Source organism: Apus apus, chromosome 24 (genome assembly GCF_020740795.1).
Source record: "Apus apus isolate bApuApu2 chromosome 24, bApuApu2.pri.cur, whole genome shotgun sequence".
NCBI classification, from domain to species: Eukaryota; Metazoa; Chordata; class Aves; order Apodiformes; family Apodidae; genus Apus; species Apus apus.
The window spans coordinates 2,964,166-2,976,571 of NC_067305.1; the positions used below are offsets into that span (position 1 = coordinate 2,964,166).

Below are 12,406 nucleotides of genomic sequence, written 5' to 3' on the forward strand. Positions count from 1 at the left end.
ACCATTTTGAACTTTCCTCATCACTGTGGCCAAGACTATTCCATTGCCCACCAATCCTCCCTTCCCAGCTGGGAAGTTGAGGAGGCTGTGGTTCCTACCTGGCTCCCTGAGCTCCTCTGACAAGAAGGTCTTTTCCCACAGACTACAGGAATTTCCCAGCCCTGCTGCTCACAGCACTGTGGTGTTCCCAGCTGGTGGTGGGGAAAGTGGAAATCCCCCAGGACAAGGGTTCCTGACCTAGAGAGAATGGTGAAGGTTGGAAGGGACCTTAAAGATCAGCAGGTTCCAGCCCCATGTGTGATCTCTCCCCGTGGCCTGCAGAGGAGCTCCTGGGGTCACCATCCCAGCAGGGGGGTTGGGAGCAGACCCTGCTCCAACGTCTGCTTTGTTTTCCATCCCCTCTTCTGCCCCAGAGGCTCAACCAGCCCCTGGGGACTGTCAGGGCTCCCCCCAGCACCCTCTCCCTGCCCCACAGAGCGACCCCCACCCCTGGCCCCACCACCATGAGGGCAGAGCGGTGGCCCCAGCCGCCTCAGTCCTCCCAAAGTCCATCCCCACCTATGAGGGCACTGAGGAGGAAGATCAAGAGGCCAACACCTCCAGCACAGCCACCTCTGCAGGGGCACCCCCAGGCAGTGACATCCCCCTGGGCAGTGTCCCCTCCAGCTCCTGTGCTGCTCCTCACCATCAAGACCTTGGGGACCCAGCTGGTGACCCGACACTGCCCAAGGAGGTGCCCCTGGGAGAGGCTCTGAGGGCCTGTGACCATGCCCTGGAGGTGGTGGGGGAACCCCAGGAGGGACCCAGGAGCAGCCCCAAGCCTGGGGACCCTGGTGGCACCACCAAGGCCATCCCACCCTATGACTTCGCGTTCCTCTCGCTGCCTGAGGAGCTGCTGACACCTGATTATGAAGTCCCTGAGACCAGAGACACCATCTTGGTCCCTGAGGAATTCACCAAGGGGCTGGAGACCCCGGAGTCCTGGGAGGAGGAGGAGGGCAGGGACCTGCCACTGTCCTGGCCTGTGGCCCAGAAGTGGGGGACAAGATCCCAGGGACAACAGCTCAGCACCTCCCTCTCCACATCCTCAGCACCTCCTTGTCCTCAACAAGCTGCACAGAGCCACAAGGTTGCCACTCATCCTCCTCCTGCCCAAACCAGACCAACACAGGCTGAAGCCCTGGTTGCAGCCCTGCCCTTGGCCAGCAGCTGTCTCCAAGCTAATAATAACCTCTTCACACTCCTCTGTGCCTGGTCATTGAGTCAAACCCTGTGGTGAGATAGGTGAGATCTGTCAACCCCCGAGTGAAATACAGCAGCTAAAGATAGGAGGTGCCACTGACCTGATGTCCCACACCACAGGTGCCACGCCACGCAGGAAGGGCTCACCATGTGCAAGCAACAGAACCTCTCACGTGGGACCAGCGTGGTGGCACAATCTTTTTGGGCACACACACATAACCTGGTGGTGGGGTCAGCACAGCTCAATTCAGAAGGTTCCTGGGCTTGCCTGAATTAGAAACATTGCTCCAGAAAAGCAGCTGCCACAGATTAGCAAAATGTCACCCACAAACCCACCAAGGCCATTGCAAGGGGTGTTTTAAGGGGCCTGGTGAAGCAGCCAGAAGTGAGAGGAGCAGCAGGTCAGACCCAGCACCTCGTCCTCCTGTTCCACGGATCCTTTCCGATTGTCCGGCCGGAACGGGGACACCGCAGCCAGAAACGAGACAGGAATACTGCTGACATCACCCCCACTTCCACAAGCTGTCAAAAGGCACATTTCCCTGGGGACAACCCTGTCCGTGCCTGGAGAGACACCCACAACTATAATTACCCTGTTCCACGGCCGGGTGCTCGTCAGCAGCAAAGCTGAGGAACACCCAGGGCAGGGACACTGTGCTGCCACTTGTCACCGAGACCTTGCAAGTCCATTTGACGTAGTTACACGGAGCATTTCCCACAGATCAGCTGCAGCTCTGCTCTCTGGCAGAACAAAACCAGCCCCGATTCCCCAGTGGGATCTGGCATATCATTCCCATCAGGGTTTTCCCTGTGTTTAACCCTCACCTGATAAGCTGTGTGAAACCATTCTGCTTTCCTGAAGACATATAAGGGAAAAGCTGTGGTGCTCGCTCCAAACCAGCCTCTGGGGAGCAAAAAAGCAAAGCCTAAAAAGGGCTCTGGGATATTTGCTGCCCACAGAGAATATAAAACTCCCCAGGGTGGTGTTAACTCTGGTCAGGAGGGGAACCAGGGCAGGACATCCCTGTACATCTGGCTGGGAAACTCCTGGGAACCAACACACTCCCTCGCTTCCGAGCACCTCCCTGGTGTTCAGCATGAGCCGAGTTCCTGCAGTACCCACCTCCTGGACACTTTCTCCCCAGTAAATCCCACCTTAGGGGGAAGTGGGGGGTTATTCCCCCTCCCCTGCAGCTGTACGTGGTACAGCCAGCTGAACTCCTGCCAGGGCTCTGCAATTCAAAACCCCCCAAAAGCAGGTCACCCCCAGCAACAAAAAAAACGCCTCAAATGTTCTCATGCTATCTCGTGCATCCATCAGGAGGAGATCTCCTGCTATCACCTCCCAACCCGGAGCAGCCAGGGTGGCTAGTGAGGAGCTGGCAGGGCCAGCCAGGGTGAACGGCCGGTGACTTGTAAGAACCTTGAAACCCAAGCCCATGGCACACTGAGCACCCGGGAAGCCTCAGCACTATGTGAACTTTGCAGAGCTCAGGAACAACTGCTGCTAGAGGGTTTCCACACATCCTTGCCCACCCTGGTGCTGGTGACAAATGGGTCCTGCAGGAGCGGATCAAACCCCGGGATCCCAGCTCAATCCACACCCCAAATCCCAGCCCTGAGGCCTCAGCACCCCGGGGGGAGGATGACAGCCCTGAGCTCTCCAGCCAGACTCTGGTGCCCCCCCAAGGGTGGCACCAGATCCTGCTCTGCCAGCCGGGCAGTCACGTCCTCACCCCGGGATGCCAAGCCCCTTGGCCTGGAAAAGCAGGGCAGGCTAAAATTATCCCCAGCCCCGCGTGCCCGGCGGGTTGGGATGAACCCGACACCCGGGGGGACGTCAGCGGCAGTGCCCAGCACACGGGGCTGCCTGGCACAGGTGGGACACGGGGCACAGCCCCTCCACCTGGGCTGTGCCCATCTCACTGCCACCCCAGACCCCCTGGGAAGACGGGGGGAGGGGGGGGGGAAAGCACTGGAGTGACAAATAAAGCCTCAACTGAACAAAGCCCCTCGGCCCAGAGCTTGGCCAGAGGAAGACCCACCAGTGTCCCCCCCGCCAAGGGTGCTGGGAGCCAGAGGGACACCTGCCATCCACTGGGATTTGGCTGGTGATTCCCCCCAGATCAAATTCTTCTTGGCTCCAGCACCAGGGCCCTCGGGCAGCCAGAATCCCCCCCGGTGTTCCCAATGGGAACCTGGCCCTGGGCTCTTGCACATGCTCCAAGGGAAGCAGTGATTTGGGACCTTATCCCCACCACCCCAGGAGGCCAAGGCAGAGGGGAAGGGGTCCAGCCAGTGTTGAGCCCCAACATCTCTCATCTCCTGGCGATGCCAGAGCCCAGCAGCTCTTCTGGCCTCAACAATACTGGTCTAGTTCCTTATCCAAGGCTGTTCCCATGGAAAGTGGTGTCTGGCTGGTCCCCTTCAAAAGGACCTTTTTTTTTCCCCTGGGAAAAAAAGGACCCCACAGAAAGCCTGGGACCCTGCCCACACCTAATAGCCTTCCCCGAGCCCCACGGACCTCCCCAAGCCCCACAGGCCTTCTCCAAATCCCAGAAGCAGCCCCCACCCTTCCCTGAGCCCCCCAAATCTCCCCTGGGATCTGAGGCAAGAGGGGCTGGGGGCTCCTCCAGCCCAGGAGCATCCTGCAACCCAGCCCCCTCCCCAGAGCCCCCTCCAAGCCTGCAGGCAGCTTGTCCACCCACACTGGGGCTGATAAGGCAAAAAAAACCAGCCCTTCTCTTCCCAAATTCAGGAAATTCATCTTGGGACAGGAGCTCAAACACCACTTGGGGGGCTGTCACCCCACAGCACATCCTTCCCCCCCTTCCCACCACCCATCCCTCCACAGCAGGAGCCAGGGTGCTGCCCCGGTGCACAGAAACCTTTATTTTGTTAAAGGGGGGAGCACCCGTGGGGAGGCAGGGCTGGGGGGGGCTGCAGGGGGGTGTGATGCCCCCGGGGGTGGGGGAGCAGGGGACATCCAGGGTCACCCACGGGGCTGCAGCGCGTTGGGCCGCGCAGGAATTGGTCCTCGCTCACGGCTCACGCGTGGTGGACGCTGAGCTGCTGTTTGGAGGAGGGGTCTCCCCACCAAGACCCCCCCCCCAAAAAAAAAATAATAAAAGAAGGGTGCTGTGGGCGGTGAGACCCAGGCCCTGGGTGGGAAGGGGAGAAGTGGTCCCTGAGCTCTGTGGCTGGGAGGGGGGAGCAGGGGGTGGCAAGGCAAGCAGAGCCGCACGCAGGAAGCTAAAACCCAAGGGGAGCCTTGGGCAGGGGTCTCCAGGGAGGTGCAAGACCCCAGCACCCCACGGTGATCCCAGGGGAGCCATTTGGGAAGGCTGTGGATCCAGGAAGGACGATCCAACCCCAGCCCCAGGGCAGCCCAGCCCGGCACCAGCCCAGCTAACGGATGCTGCCGTCTCCCTCACCGCTCTGCAGCTTCTCCCGCTCGATGGACCACACCAGCTCCTGCACAAACTTCATCTCCGAAGCCACCTGCTTGGCCAGCGCCTCGTAGTGGTTCTCCAGCTTCCGGTACCGCCTCTTGAGGCCGTTGGCCACTTGCACCACGGTCTTGGTCTCCTCCTGTGCCTGCTTCTTCAGAGCCTCTGTCTTCTGCAGCTCCTGCCGGATCTGCCGGAGGTCCTGGCTGATGCTCTCGTTCTCCTCCTTGTACCACGACTCCTTCTCCTCATAGATGGACAGCAGGGCCTCGATGTCCTCCTGGAACGACTTCTTGTTCCTCTCCAGCTCTCGGAGGCTCTCCTCAGCTGCAGCCACCTCCTCCATGACCTTGGAGAAGCGCTCGAAGTTGATGTAGGTGTTGTTTGGTGGCATGCTGGAGTGGGACTTGATGGTGTACTCCTTGAGGCGCGTGGTCTTCAGCCGGCGGCGCTCGGGCTTCCTGCAGCTGTCCTCGTTGCGGACGTTCCTCCTCTTGATCACCTGCGGAGAGGGGACAGCCACGGGCGTGGGGCACAGCAGGGACAGATGGTTTCAGCACCCAACTACAGTCCCTTGGCAGCACGACCACCAGTGGCGCCAAACCAGCCCCAAGCGGAGGCGGGAAGAGCAGTGAGGAGCGGCAGGTGCACCCAAAAGGTGCCGATTCTGTAACTTCTCACCTTGATCCAAGGGTGTTCCAGGCTCTGGGCGATGGTCATCCGCTTCCTGCAAGGACAGCAAGGCTGCAACCAAGGGCCAGAGGCTTTGCTGCCTCTTTCCCTGCTAAACTCCTGGGAGAGCAGCTTGGATCCTGTCACCTTTGGGGTGCTGATAAGCCCAGACAAGGGCACCCAGACAAGGGCCACAGTCAGATCCTGTGTCCTCAGCCAGCCTCCCACGAGGACCTAAACACAGAAGAGCCCACAGAGACCCCCCAGCAGAGGCACAGCACCACTGCTACCAGCCCAGGGTCCTGGGTCCTCAGATCAGCCCTTGATCCCCTCCAAACCCCAATCCCTCCACTTCAGCTGAGCTGCTGCACCTTCAGGGGGATCCCAGAATTCACCCCACACCTGACACAGGGGAGAGACTTTGGTTTCCAGATGTTTCACAGCACCAAATCCTACACTACACAGATGTGACACTGGCCCAGGTTGCCCAGGGAAGCTGTGGCTGCCCCATCCCTGGCAGTGTTGAAGGGCAGGTTGGATGGGGCTTGGAGCAACCTGGGCTGGTGGGAGGGGTCCCTGCCCATGCAGGGGGTTGGATCTAGATGATCTTGAAGGTCCCTTCCAAATCAAACCAGTCTAGGATTCTATTATCCCATGATTCTACAAGAAGCATTAGGGAAACAAGGAGATAAATGGGATGTAAAAACAAGCAGCACAAGAGGAATGGGCAGAGTATGGGCTGGCAGCAGAGGCAGGAGATGTGGGAGCTGCCTGTACGTGGAGTGTCAGGCAGGAGGGACTGTTCCCTCCCCCAGGGTAATGCCCAGGCCTGCTCCCTGTCTCTCACTTGGGGTCCTTGACGAGCAGGCGGCGGATGAAGTCCTTGGCCAGCTCACTGGTGTTGCTGAAATACTCCTCATCAAAGTCATAGTTGACAGCAGAGATGTTGGTCAGGGTCTCCTGCTTCGTTTCCCCCAGGAATGGGGAGGCTCCGCTCAGCCTGCAGGGACAGCAGGTTGTGACACCCCAGAAAGGTGACAGCCCGAGGTGGGGGGTTCACCCTGCAGGGCCTGTCCCCCCAGACTCCCCTTATACTCACAGGATGTAAGTGATGACCCCGATGCTCCTGGAAAAGAGAGGAAGAGGAGGATGAAGCTCCACAGAGCACCATCAGGCCCCTCTCCCCGAGCTTTCAGCAAGGGGGGGGAATACACCAGCACAAGCCCAGTCCTGGGAACCAGCCACTGGTGCCACCAGGGCCAGCACTGGAAGGTGCTTGGGAGTGGACTCACTCACCACATGTCAGCCTCCAGCCCCAGAGGTTCATAGTTCACAATTTCTGGAGCTTTAGAAGGAAAGAGGGGAGAAAACAGGCTTATTTTGGGGGAAAAAATAAGTCTGTCCCCATGGACACAATCCCAGCAGCTGCCCAGCTTGCTGCACCAGAGCCTTGGGCATCTCTCCAGGATTAAACCAAATTTTCAGAACCCTGAGGAGCCCCAGGGGAACACCACCAGCCAGGCCTCACCTACAAACTCTGGGGTCCCAAATATGTTCTTAAATTCATTCCCAGCTTCAATCTTGTGGGCGATCCCGAAGTCGATGAGTTTGATGCGGGGGTTTGGCACGTTCTTGTCCAGCAGCATGATGTTCTCTGGCTGCAGGGGAGGAGCTGGTGTTTATACCTGGAGCCCTGTGGGCAGGTCTGGGCTGCCCAGGTCAGGAAGGACAAGGAGCTGCTGGAGAGTCCAGCCCAGGGCACTGAGATGCTGAGGGGATGGAGCATCTGCCTGGGAGGAAAGGCTGGGAGAGCTGGGGCTGCTCAGCTGAGAGAAAAGGAGGCTGAGGGGGGATCTGGTCAGTGCTGGTGAAGATCTCCAGGGGGTGTCAGGAGGATGGGGCCAGACTCTGCTCAGGGGTGCCCAGGGACAGGACAAGGGGCAATGGGCACAAACTGGAGCACAGGAGGGTCAAGCTAAACATGAGGAAACACTTCTTGACTCTGAGGGTGGCAGAGCCCTGGGACAGGCTGCCCAGGGAGGCTGTGGAGTCTCCATCCCTGGAGACATTCCAACCCCACCTGGATGTGTTCCTGTGGGATCTGCTCTAGGGGATCCTGCTCTGGCAGGGGGATGGACAGATGATCTGCAGAGGTCCCTTCCAACCCCCCCACTCTGTGATTCTGTGATTCTCTTCACCCACACACATTTGCCTGTGGGAGCCTCGTACTGCCCTGGGCTCTGTCCCCCAGAGGAAAGGACACACACCTCAGGCACGGGGAGATCCCAGAGCCAGCCTCACGGCTCTGGGGTGCTCATCCCCACTCCCCAGCTGCTGAGGAGCAGGGGGATGGGGCATTTGCATCTCCCAGCCCTCACCTTCAAGTCGAAGTGGGCGATGTGCTTGGAGTGCAGGTAGTGCACCCCATCCAGGATCTGCTTCAGGAACTGGGTGGCTTCCTCCTCCGTCAGGGACTCCTTCTCCGCCAGGAAATCGAAGAGCTCGCCGCCCGAGACCAGCTCCAGGATCAGCACCACGTCGGTCTTGTTCTCGAAGATGTCGTGCAGGGTGATGATGTTGGGGTGCTGGATCTCCCTCAGGATGTCCACCTCCCTCTCGATCTCCTCCCTGCTCACGCCCCGGCGGCTGGACGAGAGCCGCCGCTTCTTGATGAACTTGGCCGCGTATTCCAGCCCCGTCTTCCTCTCCCGGCACTTTCGGACGATGGCAAATTGGCCACTGGTGGGAGGGAGGCAGGAGGGGGGGGGGGAGGTGAGGAAGGGGATCCCTGGCAGCCCACGCGCCAGAGCGGGCAGCAGGGTCAGCACCGGGATCGCGCGGTGTCCCCGGGCTCTGGTTGGGAATCAGGGTCCCTCCTGGCACGCTCCCGGGTTTCGCCCATCCCGGAACTGCTGAAGCAAGAATCTAAACCCCAGTGCTGCCCGGGATGGAGGAAGGGAATTCCCTCCTGGGATGCAGCAGCTGCCCAGCCTCCCCAAGCTGTTCATAGAATCATAGAATCATCATAGAATCATAGAATCATAGAATCATAGAATCCCAGGGGTTGGAAGGGACCTCGAAAGATCATCTAGTCCAACCCCCCCTGCCAGAGCAGGGTCACCCAGAGCACATCACACAGGAACGTGTCCAGGTGGGTTTTGAATGTCTCCAGTGAAGGAGACTCCACAACCTCCCTGGGCAGCCTGTCCCAGGGCTCTGTCACTCTCACAGTAAAAAAATTTTTTCGTATATTCACCTTGAACCTCCTATGCTCCAATTTACACCCATTACTCCTTGTCCTATCACTGGTCATCACTGAGAAGAGCCTAACTCCATCTTCTTGACACTCACCCTTTACGTATTTGTAATCATTGATGAGGTCACCCCTCAGTCTCCTTTTCTCCAAGCTAAAGAGACCCAGCTCCCTCAGCCTTTCCTCATCAGGGAGATGTTCCACTCCCTTCATCATCTTTGTGGCTCTGCGCTGGACTCTTTCCAGCAGTTCTCTGTCCTTCTTGAACTGGGGGGCCCAGAACTGGACACAATACTCCAGATGTGGCCTCACCAATGCAGAATAGAGGGGGAGGAGAACCTCTCTTGACCTACTAACCACCCCCTTTCTAACACACCCCAGGAGGCCACTGGCCTTCTTGGCCACAAGGGCACGTTGCTGGCTCATGGTCATCCTCCTGTCCACCAGGACCCCTGTTCGGGTGCTGCTGCGCCCACCCGGGGCAGTCAGCCCATCATCAGCTCCTGCTTCCAGCCAGGAGCAGCCAGGAGCAAACCAAAGAGCCTGGAGGTTCCAGGAGAACATCAAAGCTCCGCTGGGGAAGGTGGGTGGGGAGAGGAAATGCCTGAAAGAATAACCGGCAGCTCCAAGCCCGGTCGGGCCAGGGGCCGGGGGGAGGAGGAGCTCCGGGCATCCAGGCGCTTCAAGGAGCCGGGTCCTGGATCCTCCCCCGTGTCCCTCCCCCTCTGCCGGGATGCAGGAGGCTCCCTCAACACCTTCCTCCCCATCCCACCTCCCCAGGCTGCTCCTTCCCTTCCCACCGGCCACCCCCGCCTCCCCACACACCCGAGACTCCTTTACCCCTCCCTGGACCACGGCCAGGGTCACCCACAGCTCCCCCCCCCACCCCGGGGGCAGGGACCAGCCTTTTCCCGGTGGGATCCTGCCCCTGGGCACTACATCCATCCCCACGGCTCCCACCAGCCCACGCCTACAGCGCAGCCATGAAAGGAGCCAGAGAGAGGCCCTGGAAGCTCCTCCCCTTTAAAAAAAAAAAAACAAAACCCAACAACGCTAAAACCACCCAAAATGTTTCTGCTGCACAGTCACTTCCCAGAGAAGGAGCAGCCCCAGGGAACCCCCGGCCCAGGCAGGCCTGAAGGATCCAAACCCATCCCTTTCAACACCCCCCTCCGGCAACTCCTGCTCATCCCAGATGATTAAATCCCACCTGCGTGCAGGGATTCACCCCCAGATCTGTCCTGTAGCTGCAGAGCTGGGTGGCAGTGACCAAGAAGGGCTGGAAGGCACCAGCACCAAACCCAGAGAGGACAGGAGCTCTGCAGGGAGCTGCCAGGCCTGCCCAGATGCAGGAGCCAGTTTAACATTAATTAACATCTTCTTTTATATCTATCTATCTGTCTGTCTGTCTGTCTATCTATCTATCTATCTATCTATCTATCTATCTATCTATCTATCTATCTATCTCTCTCTCTGTCTCTCTATCTCTCTCTCTCTATCTCTATCTCTCTATATATATCTCTATCTATCTCTATCTATCTATCTATCTATCTATCTATCTATCTATCTATCTATCTCTACCTGTCTGTCTATCTATCTATATCTATCATCGATCTATCTGTCTGCCTGTCTATCTATCTCTCTCTCTGTCTCTCTATCTCTCTATATATATCTCTATCTCTCTATATATATCTCTATCTCTCTATATATATCTCTATCTATCTCTATCTATCTATCTATCTATCTATCTATCTATCTATCTATCTATCTATCTCTACCTGTCTGTCTATCTATCTATATCTATCATCGATCTATCTGTCTGCCTGTCTGTCTATCTATCTATCTATCTGTCTATCTATCTATCTATATCTGTCTATCTCTCTATCATCTATCTATCTATCTATCTATCTATCTATCTATCTATCTATATCTATCTATCTATCTATCTATCTATCTATCTATCTATCTATCTATCTATCTATCTCTCTCTCTATCTATCTATCTCTCTGTCTCTCTCTCTCTCTCTCTCTATCTATCTATCTCTGTCTCTCTCTCTCTCTATCTATCTATCTATATCTATCTATCTCTCTATCATCAATCTATCTATATCTATCTATCTCTCTATCTCTCTGTCTCTCTCTCTCTCTCTCTCTCTCTCTATCTATCTATCTATCTATCTCTGTCTCTCTCTCTCTCTATCTCTCCATCTCTCCATCTGCCTGACCCCCAGCACAGCCCCTGCCCCTTGCTGCCTCAGGCAGCCACAGAGGTGGCACAGGGGATGCCACCAGCACGGGACACCACGAGGGCTGCAGCAGCAGGATAAAGGTCCCAGTTTGGTGCTTGCCCAGGGGGTACAGCCACAGGAAACCCCCCTCCCCAGAGCAGCTCACCTGCCCAGCTCCTCCCCCATCTCATAGAAGTCCTCCACGCTCTCCTGCCGGAAGGTGGACATGGCTGCAGGACCCCGCGGGTGGAGGACGTCAGGGAGCAGCCGGGATCAGCACCTGCAGCACCAAAAAGGGGGGTTCACGCCCCTGCTGGGGGTCAGGACCCAGCACAGGGACCCCATCCCCCCGAGGGGACAGAGGGCAGGGAGCCCCAAAGCAGTGCAGCCCCCTCTCCCCCCCACACCCCATCTCATCACCCCCCAAGGCCTGTGGGATCCCCCTGCCCACCCATGGGGGGAGAGAGGAGGGAACAGGGGCTGTTGGGGCCCGTGGCCATGGGCCATGCTCGACCCCGACCCCCCCCAGTGACACCCAGCTGTGGTGGAGGGACCCCTAACCCGACCAGCAGCACCCCCCTGCCTCCCCCCCCCTGCCAGCACTGCCCCAGCTCCCACAGCTCCTCCCTGCCCCCCCCAATCCAATCCCCCACAGCTCCTCCCTGCCCCATAAACCCCCCCATCCCCATCCCTCACAGCTCCTCCCTGTCCCAGAGACCACGAAACGAGAGCCCCCTCCACCCCGACCCCCCCCACACACACTCTCCCTGCCCCATAGGCCCCAAACCCACAGCTCCCCCCACCCGTGGATCCCTCACAGCCCCCACAGCCCCTCCCTGCCCCAGAAACCCCCCACCCCTCACAGCCCCTCCCTGCCCCACAGCCCCCCACCCCTCACAGCCCCTCACAGCCCCCACAGCCCCTCCCTGCCCCATAAATCCCCCACCCCTCACAGCCCCTCCCTGCCCCACAGCCCCTCCCTGCCCCACAGCCCCCCATCCCTCACAGCACACCCCACCCCACAGCCCCCATCACCCACAGCCCCCCCACCCCTCCCAGCCCCTCCTTCTCACCACAGGCCCCAAAACCACAACCCCCCCCACCCCGATTCCCCACACCTACCACCTCCTCATCCCTCCCAGCCCCTTCCTACCCCACAGGCCCCCAAAACCAGAGCCCCCCCCACCCCTCACAGCCCCTTCCTTCCCCACAGCCCCCCAAAACCACAGCCCCCACCCCCACCCCCCAATCCCTCGCAACCCCCTCACCCCAACTCCCTCACAGCCCCACCCCTCAACCCCCCACTCCCAACCGCACGACCCCCAAACCCGCAGCTCCTCCCTACCCTTTTTCCCTTCAAAATCCAGCCCGTACCCCCCATCCCACCCTCACAAACCCCCCTAAAACCACCACCCCCCCCCCCGGGCCCCACCTGAGCCGCCTCCGCCCGCGTCGCCGCATTCCAGCACTGCGCTGGCTCCGCCCACTTTTGGCTCCGCCCCCTATTGGCTCCGCCCCTTTGTGCACCGCCCCTCGCCCCGCCCACAGGGGGCGGAGCCAAGC

General features: G+C 58.8%; 1 protein-coding gene across 1 annotated transcript; it reads right to left on the reverse strand.

Moving 5' to 3' along the window:
• Positions 1 to 4,114: 4,114 nt before the first annotated feature.
• On the reverse strand, positions 4,115 to 12,328 carry DAPK3 (death associated protein kinase 3). Its single transcript, XM_051639776.1, has 9 exons — positions 12,276 to 12,328; positions 11,010 to 11,123; positions 7,742 to 8,102; positions 6,892 to 7,021; positions 6,660 to 6,708; positions 6,463 to 6,489; positions 6,211 to 6,363; positions 5,373 to 5,418; positions 4,115 to 5,193 (listed from the first exon to the last, which is right to left on the reverse strand). Exons 2-9 carry the CDS (start codon positions 11,069 to 11,071, stop codon positions 4,651 to 4,653), a joined length of 1,371 nt encoding a protein of 456 aa, XP_051495736.1. The 5' UTR covers positions 11,072 to 11,123; positions 12,276 to 12,328; the 3' UTR covers positions 4,115 to 4,650.
• Positions 12,329 to 12,406: the final 78 nt, after the last annotated feature.